This window comes from Patiria miniata, unplaced genomic scaffold, assembly GCF_015706575.1.
Source record: "Patiria miniata isolate m_02_andy unplaced genomic scaffold, ASM1570657v1 HiC_scaffold_19, whole genome shotgun sequence".
Classification (NCBI taxonomy): domain Eukaryota; kingdom Metazoa; phylum Echinodermata; class Asteroidea; order Valvatida; family Asterinidae; genus Patiria; species Patiria miniata.
The window spans coordinates 7,980,851-7,997,182 of NW_024037057.1; the positions used below are offsets into that span (position 1 = coordinate 7,980,851).

General features: G+C 40.2%; 2 protein-coding genes across 4 annotated transcripts; both read left to right on the plus strand.

The window, feature by feature from the left end:
• Positions 1–338: 338 nt before the first annotated feature.
• Positions 339–1,226, plus strand: LOC119725383 (beta-3 adrenergic receptor-like). The gene has a single exon (XM_038196788.1). It carries the CDS (start codon positions 339–341, stop codon positions 1,224–1,226), a length of 888 nt encoding a protein of 295 aa, XP_038052716.1.
• Positions 1,227–5,414: 4,188 nt separating this feature from the next.
• Positions 5,415–16,011, plus strand: LOC119725624. Of its 3 annotated transcripts, none has more exons than XM_038197103.1 (4): positions 5,415–5,562; positions 10,833–10,995; positions 12,527–12,645; positions 13,513–16,011. In XM_038197103.1, exons 2-4 carry the CDS (start codon positions 10,941–10,943, stop codon positions 13,834–13,836), a joined length of 498 nt encoding a protein of 165 aa, XP_038053031.1. In that variant the 5' UTR covers positions 5,415–5,562; positions 10,833–10,940; the 3' UTR covers positions 13,837–16,011. The 3 variants fall into 3 exon arrangements, with proteins under 3 accessions (XP_038053031.1, XP_038053032.1, XP_038053030.1); XM_038197104.1 differs by lacking the exon at positions 5,415–5,562 and adding an exon at positions 7,622–7,843; XM_038197102.1 differs by lacking the exon at positions 5,415–5,562 and adding an exon at positions 9,742–10,009.
• The last annotated feature ends 321 nt before the right edge of the window (positions 16,012–16,332 follow it).

Below are 16,332 nucleotides of genomic sequence, written 5' to 3' on the forward strand. Positions count from 1 at the left end.
CCGATGTTCCTATGTGCCGTTATCCTCTGAATGATGCAACCAACCAAATTATTGAGAGAAGAAAATGACGGGCAAACGCAACAAAAGTTTGAGTGACATCATTTCTTGAGTGGGCGTCTGGGCAGTGCGCCGACAAAGGTTTGCCGTTTCGGACGTCTGCTGTTGAAATTCACATTCTGGTATTAACGTTGGCTCTGAATAAAAAAGCAAAGCATCATGTACAAATAAGTATCATGTACAAATAAGTAATTTGTTCAAATAAACGTATTCTATGACTCATATTGATCAGCTGTTTCTATTTTTTTGGTGTGTTTGCCCATAGATTACTAGACCCCAACATGGTTGACACTTCGCAAGCTCTCAAAATTGCACTGGTGGTGGTCAGCGGCGCAGCCATAGTCAGTAACGTCCTTGCCGTGGTGCTATTCGCAGCTACCAAGCAGCTCCGCATAAAGTACTACGGCTTCGCCTTCAACCTCATTCTGGGCGACATTGTGGCTCCGGCCTCCATACTTCTGACAGCTGTCAACTTTCCCCAGGCCGTGGCGGGGCAGTTGTTCGTCACGTCCCTGTGTGCCGTGGAGCTGAGCATCCTAGCGATTGCCGTGAATCGCTTTCTAGCTCTGACCATCACGCCCCCAGCTCGCTATGACGCCATGGTGACACGTGGTCGCATGCTGGCAGCTTGCCTGTTGATTTGGGTCATCTCTGCTGCCATCATTGTTCCCACCCTGCTATACTCCGTGCTGGTGGCCCGGATGCTGCAGTCATGCATCACGCTGGGCATCCTGCTCATCACCGCTGTCGTTTACTGCGCCGTGTTCCGAAAAATTTCCCGGTACACTCCACCGCTCGCATCCACCGAAGGTGTCCGGGCCGACGACGCCGTGGCCCGTACGCGCCTCCGCCAGACGCGCAACTTGATGATCACTTTCACCATCATCTTAGTCACGTGCTTCGCATGCTGGATCCCATCCTGCACCGTCAACTTCATGATTTACTTCAGTGGCAAGAGCATGTCCGTTGGGCCCCAAAACCTCTTGATTTTGTCCCGTCTTGTTGCCACCATACTGATGTTCAACTCTCTCATTAACCCGTTCATCTACTGGTGGCGTATCCGAGAGTTCCGCGTCAGCATGTACCGTTTGATCTGTCGTGGTAGGGGCAATGCCGATCCTGAGAATGACGTGGTCACCCTGCAAACAATGCAGGAACCAGAGAACTGATACTAAGAAAAAGCCACGCATCCTTCCTCAACTCAACTTCGTCCTCACGATAAATACTTACAACAAAATGAATGAAAGCCATGGTATGGTGGTCACATTAAATGTATCAGTTAGGATCCTATTACTCTCCTAATAAAAGATGAAAGTCATTTTGAATAATGTGGGTTCGCCAACAGATGGCGCACTTCACTCCTACCGCCTATATTCGCAATGCATCTTGGGACTGGATGACAAACAAACCAGGCAATTTGTGCACAAACATATGGGGCTGAGTACTAGTTACAACTTTCATTTGATTTCTCCTTATTTTGTATTACGGATTAAGATTTTATCTTTTCATGCATTGTTGCATTGGTATTTCGAAACATACTCATTTCACGAAGAAAGTATGAGGAAATCCCTTCCATTGAGACCAGTTTCATTACTGGGGAATAATAATATCATGACTCGGCCAATATTGACCAATCAGAATTCAGATGTCAAGCACACACCTACAAGCTACAACATTGATGGATCACAAGATTGTTCCACTTGGCCTGATGACTGGTACCCGGTAATCAATTCAAAGATTTCTGTCTTTCTTTTTGGAAAGTAAATAAACTAAATTTTATTTTCAAATTATGTTGTTATTATTCTATGCATTTATAAGTGAATCGATGATCATTTAATCTTGGGAAATAAGGACTTTAAGCTTGACTGGTTCCTATGCCCATATGTTTAGCTGTTTGCAGAAGCCCTGTTAATTTCCCCCATATATTTACACAGCTGTAATATACATAACACAAAGTGAAATTGATTAAGGCAAGGAACTTGGTCACAGTGTCCAAAAGGTTGTTGTGATCAATTGACAATTGTGTTGTGAAGCGTGACTGAAGTTGAATGAAACTCATAGGGTTTTAGGCCAAGGATAAGGAATACCTGCACAAACTTGTCAAAATTGACTTCATGGTTTGTTGTTATTTTAAATGTATTCAGACGGACACTTTTTTGGGGTCATACTGTATATTATAAACATTACAAAATATTTACAAATAATCATAATGTATGTACCCATTTGCAAGAAATTCGTTTCCTTCAAAACGGCTTAAATATCTGGTGAAAGAGTAAATCAATCGTTTGAAGTAATTCCTCTGTTTGACAAAATGTATGGAGTTATTTTACAAACATTTCTAACGTTTTCGTTTAGTTCTCAATTTTCACATTTTCAAGTGGTTTTTTACTTCTCAGTCTTACAAACGAAACCAAACAAAAAACATACTTCAAGGCGCTATATCTACAGAACCGGAAGTCCGATTTGGTTCAAACTTGGTATGCAAGTATTCCGGGACGTGTTATAGACGAAAATTGCAGTGACGTCATGATGACGTCATCGTGAGATTTTATTTAAATTATTCAATTTTTGGACCTTTTACTCATATCTCATAAACGGAATGTGGTAAATTCGAAATTCTTTTTGTAACAGGTTTGTTAGGTCATAGATAGATGCACAAAATTTCGTAAGATGTGTGACGTCATCATGACGTCATCAAAAACGTGATTTTTTTTATTCACATATAAGGGTATGTCCGATCTTTATGAAACTTGGTGGGTAGGTGGGTATAGATAACAGCATTCGAAATCTAAAGTGACGTCATCATGACGTCATCATCTGATTTTTTATGAATTTTTCAAATTTTAATACTTTCATCAAATTTTGCAAAAATTATATAAAATACGGTCCGATCAACTTCAAACCTGGCACACACTTAAGCAACCATCGTGAGATGTATGCCAAATCATGACGTCATCATGACGTCATCACGTGTCACATGACGTCATCCTAAAGGTGCATACTTTAAGGCCCTTTATCTACAGAAGCGGAGGTCCAATTGGGTTCAAACTTGGTATGCAAGTATTCCGGGACGTTTTATAGACAAAAATTGCAGTGACGTCACGATGACGTCATCATGTGATTTTATATAAATTATGCAATTTTTGGACCTTTTACTCAAATCTCATCAATGGAACATGGTAAATTCAAAATTCTTTTTGTAACATGTTTGTTAGGTGAAAGATAGATGCACAAAAATTTATAAAATTTGTGTCGTCATCATGACGTCATCAAAAACGTGTTTTGTGATTCACATATAAGGGTATGTCCGATCGTTATGAAACTTGGTGGGTAGGTAGGTATAGATAAAAGCATTCAAAATCTGAAGTGACGTCATCATGACGTCATCGTCTGATTTTTTATGAATTTTTCAAATTTAATACTTTCTTCATTAATAAAACGGTCGAAACAGCTCAGTGTTTGTCCACAAACACATTTGTAGTTATTATTATTATTATTATTATTATGATATTACTAAATGTACACTTCTGGTTCTTAATTAAAAAAATAAAATTAAAAAAATACTAGATTCAAATACCGATGGTGTTGCCAGATATATTGGTGGTGTCAACTTTTGTTCCACGGCATGCATACATGTATGGCCCAGTATAATATTACAGGTATCTAATGGAGGTTCTGCCCAGGGATTCTGCCAGTCTTTGGTTGATTGTTGCCACCCCCCCCCTTCGCTCAGACGCTGAGTTACGATAGGTGTACAATTGGTCAAAAAGTAATAAATGGATTGCTAAAGTTTCTAAATTGATTATCAAATTGCCTGAGAATGCATTAAGAATACATCGTAGCTTTCAAAACCTTTTGGGGCTCTTGGCATGCACCGGGACCCCCCCCCCCCTTCCGGCCCCCAAATCAGGGCGTGCCTTCGGATCGCCTTCACTCAACCCCCTGCAATCCCCCCCCCCCCTCCTGAAAGCTTGATCCGCCCCACAATTAGCTCATGGACGCAAGATTCAGTATTTGAAATACATTCTTTACCTGTACTTGAGTTCCCATTCCCTTGCCCCCCCCCCCCCCAACCCAACCCTGCCCCTATGTTCTCTTGCCAACTTCCCTGGGGGACTTGGTTGGGTACAGATCTGATATACATCCCAAAGAGGCCACGTCCACCAAATAACGATTTGTATGATCATTTTCGTCTCATAGCAGAGAGTTGTGTGACTCCTTAACTTCAGGGTTAGTATGAAACAAGGGTTCCAGCTCTGCATCGGTGTTTGCGCTTGTGTTTCTGTCAAATTTGGGATTAAAATGAACCCCAAAGTCGCTCTATTTTTTAAAGAAGAAGAGAAAATGTTTTTTTTTTTTTTTTTTTTTTTTAATATGGGATTGGCTTCAGGAGTAGTTGTGGGTGTGATAATCTTTGGAGACAAAAGAAAAATCATCCAAAAGAACAGACAATGAAAGAGATTAAATTGATTCGATGTATATCTTGATCACCTATGAGAATTCAGAGTATTTTCCCCGATTTTTTTTTTAAATGGGGGTGTTTATCATTGCTGCCTATGGGAACTTAGTTCCTGGTCATGCAACCACAGGTCGTTTCCGAATTTACTTGGCTACGGCTAGAAGTTACACAGAAGTCTATGGGAAGCGGCTGCAGCCACTTCTCGTAGACTCCTGTGTACATTTCAAGCCGTTGCCAAGTAAATTCAGACACGGCCAGTACTGCTCGGAGTGGATTTCGCTAATAGCGCCCGCTACCGGTCGCTTTGGTTTAGGACCTATTCAGACTATTGGCCGTAAACGTTAGTTACAGCTAAAATAATCCACAGTACTATTGTGAAACAAGGCTATGTTGTCATTACTAGTTGCCTCTTACTTCTAGCCCAAAAAGGCCTCTGACGCCGAAGCAGACACAATTGTCAAAATGAGATTCGAAGATACCGTTCCGTATACTACCACAACCATTGTAAAAACTGTCAAAATGTGACATGGTTTATTTTTTTACTAAAAAGTATTCCTAGTCATTCAAAACGAAGCATCAAAGAACTTTCATATTTCTAAACCTAGACAGTTTATACTTTGATGACCTTATTGAGGAACGTGTATATGAAACACGGAAACTAAACCAGAGTTATCTAAAGGACTTAGCATAACACGAAGTACAAGTACATGAGACACCAAGAACGCCGCAAGGATAAGCCAGAATAAATATACCATTGCAATTGATGTGAACATGATTGTTATGGTTCATCGAGCACTATTTACGTAAAGAATGTCTGTTTTTGTTGGCCCTATTGATAACGCAATGTACAAAATACGCAATACATGTCTGAAAAAAAGGAGGAAATAAAAATTAAAATACATGCAAAAGGCTGCACCATTCAGATCACATGACGAGTCTTCACACTGACGAGTTTTCACTGGATTCGTATGTATTACAATTCCGTGTGTATGATCCATCAATATAGTTCTATAAAGGCCTAGATCTGCCGAATTATCGTTCAACAGGTAAGCATTACATGTCTTAAGAATTACTGAAAGTATGTCTTAGATTTATGTTACATTTGTGATTTGTAAACTGTCTGAATTGCTCGCATGAAAATGTCATATGAACGAAATTTGCACAAGAATTTCACGCCCTATATGGTGTGATGTGAAATGAACGGAACTTCGCATCAACCACGCCATCTTTATGGCGTACATTATGGCGGCCTCACACGAAATGTTCAGTGCATATTCCTTGTACCTTCCAGTATTAATTCCTAATTCGGACTGTAAAGAGTTAGAACGATTCAGATTTAGAGATCGTTTAAAGCGGAAACTGTAATTCCGTCTTCGTGTCATTGGTGGCTAGAAAGGAGAAATTCGGCCTTTAGGCAAAATATTTTTTTTTTAAATGCTGGTTAAGAAATGTTATTGACTTTTCGACTTCCATCCTATTTAACGAAGATTCGAAACAAAATAATTATCCCTCTTTAGATTAAAACAAAATCATGTTTGCATTATGATGTTACAGTTCAGAGTCTGGTCTTTTGGTCCCAACGTTATTGAAATCCACTGCTTGTCAACGTGCGGAAATAATTGTGTAAAATTAAAAATTGCTAAATTCTGAAATAAAAAACTTCACATCTATGCTGCAGGCTTACACAAGACATCCTGGATCACCCATTTTTATAAATTGTCTGCATTATTTGGTTTCCGGTTATCTTAGGCTGTTGGGTCTGAAAACAAGACAAACGTTACCCCCATGACACCCCAGGTATGCACTTAAGTATCCAAAGGAATGGATTCATGACATGTTTTCTGATTGTAAACTAATCAATGAGGGGCAAAACTGGTGAACATGACAGGGCACAGGGGGACTTTTCTGAACTCCAAAATATTGGGTACTTTTGTTGGGATGCGAAAAGGCTTTCGTCAGAAGGCACTAGAAAGCATCATCAATTTCAAAACTTTCCGGGGCTCTGGGCATGCCCCGCACTCCCCCCCCCCCCCCCGCCCGGCAGGGCGTGCCTTCTGCTGGCCTTCATTCAAACCTGTTTCCTGAAAGTAGAATCCGCCCCTGCACTTTGCTCGCAGACGCAAGATTCAATGTTTGTGATAATTTATTCATCTGTTTTTGAGTTGCAATTTCCTTGAGACGGCAAGGCTCCCCTGCCCCGCCCCCAACCCCGCCCCTAAGACCTAAGAGATTAAATTGATTCGATGTATGTCTTGATCACCTATGAGAGCTCAGAGTATTTTCCCTTTTTTTTAAGTGGGGGGGTATTTATCATTGCTGCCTATGGGAACTTATTTCCTGGTCATGCAACCATAGGTCGTTTCCGAAGTTACTTGGCTACGGCTAGAAGTTACACAGGAGTCTATGGGAAGCGGTTGCAGCCACTTCTCATAGACTCCTGTGTAATTTCAAGTCGTAGCCCACTACTTCGGACACGGCCAAAGTAACTGGTCGGAGTGGAATGCGCTAATAGCGCCCGCTACCGGTCGCTTCGGTTTAGAGACCTATCAGACTATTGGCCGTAAACGTCAGTTACAGGGGAAAAAAGTCGATAGTACTGCTTTGAACCAAGGCTATGTTGTCACTACTAGTTGTCACCTACTTCTAGCCCAAAAAAACCTGGAACGCCGAAGCAGACATTTAATAACGGTTGGACAATAATTGTCAAAATAGAATTTGAAGAAATCGTTCCGTATATACTATGACAACTATTGTATAAATTGATTTACATCGCCCCGACGCAAAATCCACTTGATGCATAGTTTAATTGCGGTACCCGCTGCTACATGTCAGGGGTGTGATTTTTCCGGATTTTAAGTCTAACGTCTGCGGAATTTTATGTGGATTCCGGATTTCCAACGTTTTCTGTTTCCGTAACTTCTGGCAAAATATAGGCCCTAATTTACGATAATGGATGGACTGGTAACACAAGTCTAATAAGCAGTGCGGTCAAAAACCTGGTAGACATCAATACAGTGTGCGCAGTGGAGTACTTGAGGACCAGACTAAAAATAATTTTCAATGGGTTTGCACCTTGCGTTTGTATATCGCGTGTGGATGGGTGTGTGTGTATTGTGTATGTATTGTGCAGTGACGATCAAATTTGCAAACACATTGGTGTCAATATTGTCAAGGAATTTAAGAGTATGGTTGGAAGAACTGGTAATATATTGGGCATAAAGTGTCACTGTGGATGGAATCAGTTTGAGCTGCAGTAGTGCTTGAAAAATAGCCACCACCAACACAAAATTTCAAAAATGTTTTGGAAGCCTGGGACTGGAGTTTAAAGTAAGATTACTATCAATAACTTTATAAAGCACCGTTCATATTTTTTGTGTGAATCGTTTCTCTATGCAAACACTGCAAAAGTAATAACATCACACATAGAAAAAGACATATTGAGTCAATCACGTATATCGTTTCTTTCTCTCTGCAAACACTGCAAAAATAATAACATCACACACACAGAAAAAGACATTATTGAGTCAATCACGTATGGATTATCATTATTTAATGACCAGACATTTTTTTCCTTATTTTTCCCCCATTTGTTTTCTTTACTGAAGCGACAAAGTTTGCAAACATAACAGAAATTACGGTAATCCTTACTTTTAGGACCCCGTTCCTATATAGGAAGGGAAAGACTCACCAAAACAGTTGACTAAATGGCACTCAAAATTGACATTCTGATATTTCTTGACACATCTGAACAATTGGCAATGACACCTTCTTGAATATCAGCAGGTTTAAATTTGTGGAAAGAGGGCAGGGCTTTGATTTATATGAGGGAAATTAAGGGGTAAAAGACGACGATAACAACCAGAAAACAGACTCAAAAACCAAGATGGCAAACATGAAAGCTCCATGCAATAAAAGCTCGATGCTGATTGGCTGATAAAAGAAATAAATATCTTATTTTTTTTTTTGCAGCGTCTGCGAAATGTCACTTTGCAAGAGTCACTTTGGTACTGTGGACATGAGTCATCTGCAAAAGTCAGTTTTGAACAGAACTTATAGCTTAGAGGTGTCCTAAAGATAAGGATTACCAAAATTACAGTACATAAAAATGTACATGCCCTATATATGGATATACGTACATGTACAATAATACATGTACATGTATACATGTCAACCGAAGTTCGTGGATTTTTCATTTTTGTCCAATCACATCACCCCTGACATGTACATCAGATTCGAGCCCGCCAACCTTTCCCGCAAGCTCGGTGGTCGAGTGGTAAGGCATCTGCACTATAGAAAGCAGGAGTTCGTGGGTTCGAGTCACACCTGAGTATTTTTTTTCCAACTTTCACTCGGGAGCTAACACACTGAGTATGCAGTGTTTATACGTCGGTGCAGGGCAAAACCTAACATTGAGGTACATCACCCCGACGCCGCATGACGAATAGCATTGTATAAATTGTCAAAATGTGACATGGTTTAATTTCGTACTAAACAGTATGCCCAGCGATTCAAAACGAAGTAACAAAGAACTTTCATATTTCTAAACCTTGACAGTTAATACATTGATAGCCTCGTTAAGGAACGTGTACTGGAAACACGGGAATACAGGAGTTAAAGGGAATATACAACATTTGCAAACATCGAAAAATAAAACTACCAAGTTTTTACGAAATACCTTACTAGGATGTTGGTAAATGACAGTCTAAAGCATCCTGTAAAATTATGGCACCTGGTGTGAAGTCATTTTCAAGAAAATTGTATTTTTGTATACATTTCCAACGGTGGTCGGCCGACTACCGTTGGAAAAACCAATCTTTTTTTCAACTACTGCTCCAACTTTACACTTTTTTCAGTCCAAATTTTGTTTGGTATTGGTTACATGTTCATGAACGGGTGCAGGCCAGCTAGACTGGTTCCCTTACCTTACAATTTTCCGGCATTTATAAATTGATCCATTTTATCTTTAGTGGAGTCAAGGAACCAGACTACTTGAACATTTTTGTTTTTCTTGGTTTTTCCAGCATTTTCGAACACAAAACTTCAAACATGTCAGTGTAACAATATTTGATCTATGATACTAACCCCTCAAATAGTTCATTTCTGAAAATTACAGCAAAAGCCAATGATGTATATTCCCTTTAACTCAAGGCTAAAGCCTAACAGGAAATACACGGGCAGGAAGTACACAGCGCACTGCAGCTTTGATAGGCCAGAATATACACCACTGAAATGTGTGTTATTGTATATCGAACACACTTTGCGGAAGGATGCCTGGTTTTTTTATGATAATACAAATTTACAACTTAGGCCTACATAATAAATGTTTTGAAGGGAAAAAGAGGAAGTAAAAGAGAAAAAACCACAAAACTGTAGCATTCAGATAACATGACGAGTCTTCACACTTGACGAGCTTTCACTGGATTCACATAACTACAATGTGTATGTTCCGTCAAGATAGTCCAGAGGAAATACAGGCCTGCCGTTATCGTTCTGGTAAGCAATGTCTTCAGAATTCAGTAGTTGGTCCCCGTTCCTTAAAGGATTAACTCGGATTTCAGAGAATTTAAACTACTAGGATTTAGTGATTGCTTCATGTAAAGCAAGAACTGAAATTCGGTCTACATGTCATTAGTAACTAAAATCATATACAAAGGAGAAATTCGTCCAAAATATTGCATAATAAAGTAATGTCGCTTAAGAAATGCCATTGACTTTTCGTCTTGTATCCTTTCATCAAAGATTCAAAACAAAATAATTGTGCCTATTTTATTTAAGATATCACGTTCGCAATGTGATGTTACGGCTCTTAGGCCAAAAAAAAATAAGTCTCCGGTTTCTGGTATGGAGCTTGCCCAAAAAGTGGTGCGGCGACTCGGCTTTTTTTTTTTTTTTACCTGATTTTTTTGCCTCAAATGTCGGCTGATGACTGCAAATGGTGCCCGACTAGACAAATATATGGGAGTCCAGAGAGGCCACATAAAGCTTATTCTCGATCCTAACCCCATCTAAAAACAAGTTAAAATTGTGCACCAGCAGGATTCCAGTCAAACCATTGAGTTTGGCTGTTTTGAGACATCATCTTTCATTGAAAAAAAACTGTTTCATTTTGCCGACGCGCATGGCTACGGCGACGCGCGCGCATACCAGAAACCGGAGACTTTTTTTTTTGGCCTTAGTCTGGTCTTTTGGTCCCTACGTTGTTGAAATACACATAGCTTGTCAACGTGCGTAAAAAGTACGGGCCACAACCCGGAAATAATTGTGTAAAAATTAAAACAATTTGCTCAAAGAACACAACTTCACATCTTTGCTACAGGTTTACATGAGTCGATCCTGGATCATCTATAGCTACATTTTCTGCAATATCAAAACAGCTTAATTATCGTCTTTCGAGCTCGATCGACATAATCATCTTCACTTCAAAATGCAGTCTGGTGTCTGTACCCTCCTGGGAGTGTTGATTGCTTTGTCGGTGACTGGTGAGTATTATGTCTTCTTGATTATGTATCTTCAAACACCGAACCTGAATGATGATCATGATTTATAGTACTCTGTTGCTGTCAAGGGCGGATCCGGGGTGGGGCAATTAACAGGGGGCCATGCCCTCCCCCCCCCAAAAGACACATATTCTCGGGGTTTTTTAAGTGATGTCGCAATGAAGGCAGGCACTGCGTACACCGCCATCTTTGTGGTCTTAAATTGCCTCAGATCGCACCACAGAGCATCCAGAATCCGAAACAAATTCGGGGCCCCGAACTTTAACCCCATGCCGTGATTTTTGGGACCCACTTTTGTAGGGAACCAAGATTGCTTTGCCCTCGCCAAACATAGCAGTTACACGTCGTAATTGACTCGATGTTAGGTTCACGCCAACGGCGGATCCGAGGAGGGCAACGGGGGAAATCCCCCCCCCCCCAAAAAAAAAAACCAACCAGTTTTGTATTTTAACTGTGACGTCGTAAAAAAGGCAGCCATTGCGTACACCATCTTCTTTTGTCAAAAACAATTGGTTAAAGTTGTCAGAACTTTTCTGAGATTGCACCACAGATTACCTAGAAATCAAAAATTTGCCGGGCCCTTAAGCGGGCCCCGAAACCGATGCCGAAAATGTTTCATTCCATTTTAATTTTTTTTTGGGGGGGGGGGGGACAATACCCCCTCCAAAAAAAGTGTTTGGATCCGCCCTTGATTCACGCTAAACACGTTTAAACAACTCATTGTGCAGCGTTATGAATCAAGACTTTTGGAGAACCCAACTAAAACAGACCCAAAAAAAAAAGAAAATCGAAAACCCCAAACCCAAAGAAGTATATTTCATGTTACAAAAATATTTGTAGCACCTGCACCAAAAACAATTATGACAGGTAAGCAACTTTTAGTTGATGTAAATATTCTTCAATTCCTCAATCCGTTCAAATATATATCAATATTTAAACGAAATGACCCCAAAATCAGTTTCAAAAGCAATTAATGTGTGTTCTGACTGTTTGGAACAACAAAGGAAATGCCACAGAATACTTCTTTCAAAAACATAACTGTATAAATAGTACACAATATCTTTATTAACAACCCTGCAGTATCATGCTTTGGCCAACAATATGATTTATAAAACCTACCCTTTTGAGACGGACCTTCAAAAGGACTTTGTTGAATAGTTTTAACTTCTAAACTGAGGTTTTATCGCTGGCCATGGTGAGGTTTGAAGACAATTGTAACGGTGGTTTTTAAAATTGCACATCACTTTGGACGAAACAGGTTCTAGGGTCATATCATTTGAACGGATTGAACAATTGAAGTAATTTGTTTTCGTCCAAAAAGTAGTTTATTAAAATTGTCTTACCAGTCATGATTATTCTCGGTGCTACATATTTCTTATAAAATATGAAATATATTTCTTTGGGTTTGGGTTCCGCTTTTTCTTTTGACTCACCCTGTATGTTAGTTTGATGATGGAATAAAACCTTAGAGTGGGCTCGACGACTCATTATTGACACTTTATCGTCAATGCAGGTTCAAGCATCGGCCTTCAATGTTACTATTGTATCGGTAGCGTCGACGATTGCGGAGATCCGTTCAACACTACCACTGCCGTCACTATGACGTGCCAAGCGGACGGGAGCACGTGTGCGGTAAATGCGAAGTCTTGTACATTTCACTGCGAAACTTTTTATGCATTTTAATTTCTGGGGAGGGCAGATGAATGACAGTAAAGCACATCACTCTTTTTTGTTTTTAATTATTGTTTACGACATTTTGAGCATGCGCTACACGCACGCGATGTAAATAACTGAAAAAAACCCGCTGTGTTCGCTGCCACCAACTGTCGCAAAAGTCTCCCATTGGTAAGCAAACAACAGCTGGATACTAAGCACGAGCAATATCACATGGAGTTTTGGATTGGCAACCTGCTTTTATATAAGCCAGACTGTTTTCGTGCTAAACACATTTGTGTGCTCAGCAGCGCGGTGAAATTGGCCCCTTATTCCAACCGGTCTTAAACAGTGTGTTTAAAACCTCCTAATCACACATTTATTCCCTCATTATTTTTTACTACATGTAGTTGAAAACCAAGGCCAGGGTTGCTCAAAAACCGCATATGGGTCTTATTCACGAGTCGGCCATATTGAATTGAAAGTGAGGTAAAATCTTTTTCTTTCTTTTTTGAACTTGTGAAGAGAAATAAAATGCAAGTTAATTCCTAATTTATTCCAGTGAATAATTTCAAATTTGTAATTTTAAAATTCCCTAATGTTTAAAGCCAGGTTAAAAAAAATACAGTAAAATAAGGCTGCATTGTGCCTGCATAGATAGTCTGGCGCCATCCCATTGAAAAGTTAACACTTAATGAAATACGTTCAGGGAACTCTTCAAAATGGCCGATTCGTGAATAAGGCCCATTCTCGCCAGTCCACACATTCAGAGAGAAAAAAATATCGCAGAGTGTTCTCCATATCGCCTGAAGATTGTTGTATCACCCTAAGTTATTATTTTAATAGGTTGCGAAGCGCATCGACAATGGAGTTACGCAAATATTCCGCACATGTACACCTGTAAACGTGACCGGTATTGGTGTAGTGCAGTGCACCCCTGGGTGTTTCCCACCACCCATTGATACTTGTGCCGAGTGCTGCATGGAGGACCGGTGCAACGGTGGTCCGGTACCAACCAACGGTGGTCCAGAACCAACCCAACCGACACCAGATCCCGAGCAGCCCCCTCAATCGTCTCCCTCCCCGATAGGCAAAGGGGCCACTTTGGCCCCCAACCTGAAATCAGCCTTGTCCTTGATGGCGGCACTGGCCATGTACTTGGCCCTGTAGTGAAGCCATATGGTATCACTGGACACTTACGAAGGCCCCCAGTAATGGCTGAAGCACTGCTGCCCAATGACGGTTAGCCTGAATAATCCCTTGCGCAATGTTTCAGCCATTACTGGAGACGTATGTTGGTGAACGGTGATTGGCATAGGGTACACAGTACAGGGTGAGTTAAAAACAAAAAAGAACAAATGGCGCCCCCTATTGTCTGAACAAGTTCTGCATATGTATATGGCTAGTTCAAGATCTATGATATTTTAGAATGCCCAAATAATAAGCTTCCTTTTCAGTGAAAGAATCATTCAAATCGCTCACATTTTAAAACAACATGCTTTATAATGTCGAGAGTTTATAGTCTTGCCCTGCCTTCTACTTGGCTACCCGGAGACTTATGGGATTATTCTGATATCGTGTTCAGGATACAACATGGTTTCATTTACTGCAATATCTCGTAGCTTAAACGTGATCCGTGGACATAATTTCCAAACTGTGCTTGTGTTCAAAATTCTATAACTGGAAAAATACACAAGTGATTTGAATGATTCTTTTACTAAGGCCTAATTAATTGGGCTTTCACATCCTTGATCTGGAAAGTGCTATATCTGGAACTTCCTTAGGAAAAAAGGGCCGACATTTGAGTTTCTTTTGGGTTTTTTTACTCACCTTGTGTACAATGTCTACATATTCCTGATATACACAGCAGGGTGACAAGTGAAGCCGTAAAATGTTTACATGTACACAGAAAAGGTACACACTTGCATTGTTAATCCATGTATGTTATTTGGTAATAATTTGGTATCTATAAGTTACTTTTGGGGAGGGGATATAATTGCAATACAAGCACTTACTTGACTTTATTTCCATCCAAGCTAGGTACATAAACAATAATTAGCCACTTTATTATTAGTATACTAAACCACGACAAAATCAAAACATTTTCGTGGTGTTAAAACCCCATGCGTACGGGAAGCGGTCATGGCCGCGGCCGCTAATCCTCATTTGAATGTGTGTTGCCAGCTGTGGTATGCCGTGGCACACGGCTAGTGGGTAGTTCCACAGCTGCTGCTTTTGTGCAGTCCCGCTACCACACAAAGGCTGTGCAGTCATGCGGGCCACTTGCTCTAAGTGTGGAGGAATGTCCCCATTACACCCCGTCCTTAAGGGGTTAAGAAATATAAGGCAGAGATAGAGGGGACCCGAAAGAAGCAAGGCTTGTCGAGTGCAAGCCCGCATCCTCAGACGGCATTAAGTGGGCTTAAAAGAGGGATCGATAAACCACACTTGAAATACTTGGTTATCCTACCGCTAATCAACGTTTGCCTACAGTATTGATGTCCATTTAGGAGCAACATTCTTAATATTAGCAGTTCCGTATTTAACAGGAACTAAAAATAAAAAATAATTTCCCCCAAAAATTGCAGAGCGCAGAATGAGGAAATAAAACCAATATTCGACCGTAGTGCACTCGGGGCTTGTTCTTCTCAAGTACCCGCTGGTATCGGTCATCGTATATTGTTTCTTATGCCAACAGACCTCCTTTCTTGTGTACATGTAGTTTAAAAAAAAAATAAGGGCTTAAGGTTTCGGTCGCAACAAGAACTTTTTCGAAGCCAATGAAAAGGGATTTTTGTTTGTCATGTCGCAGACCTACCCACCCTTTCTACAATGATGGGGACATAAAGATGTCCTTTTTGCATCATCATGCCTTGTAATTTTTTCTTTTTCAATTCTAGGGCCCATAGTATTGTGACTGGTAGACGTACACAAGTTGTGTGTGGAATCGTTTCCAAACAATAAGATATTTCTCATTCACCTCTGCAGCATGTTGAATTCGATTATCAGAAGATAGAAGAAACAGTTATATACTGTTAATAGAACTGCATGGATTATGTTTAAAAGGATCCAATTTTACACTTAAAAGGAGTACTGTTTCTTGGTAAAGTTTATAGTCAATGTGTTATTCTCTTCTCTTTCAACAAACATGTACCTTAATTATAATGCCATTACGAACCAATGTTGCAGTTTAAACAGTTCATAGTACTGGAGCAGATAGGGAAATATTATTTTGGGGGAATTGTGCCTTAGTTTGGTGATACAATCATGTCATTTGGCTCGCGGTCAGAGTATTTCATGATAAATATATTTGACTATAGGCCCATCACAGATTTGTGCTTTGAAGAAAAAATAGAGAGAGCGAGGTAGAATAACAAGGAATTGTCATTGCTTGTTATTCTACCTATATTTAACCAAAGGACCAATCTGCAATGGCCCTATAGCCAGATATCTTTCTCATGACGTACTCTGACTGTGTGCCAAATGACATGCTTGTATCATCAAAGGCACTATCCCATCACCTATTGAATACTTTACCGGTTTGCAACTAGAAACTTGCCAATCACCTATCTGCGATACTATAGCATATCGAGAATAGTCCTATTTCACAAGGGCTTTGCAAACTTGTGTCACGGATGTGCGTTATGACAACAGCCGGATTACACA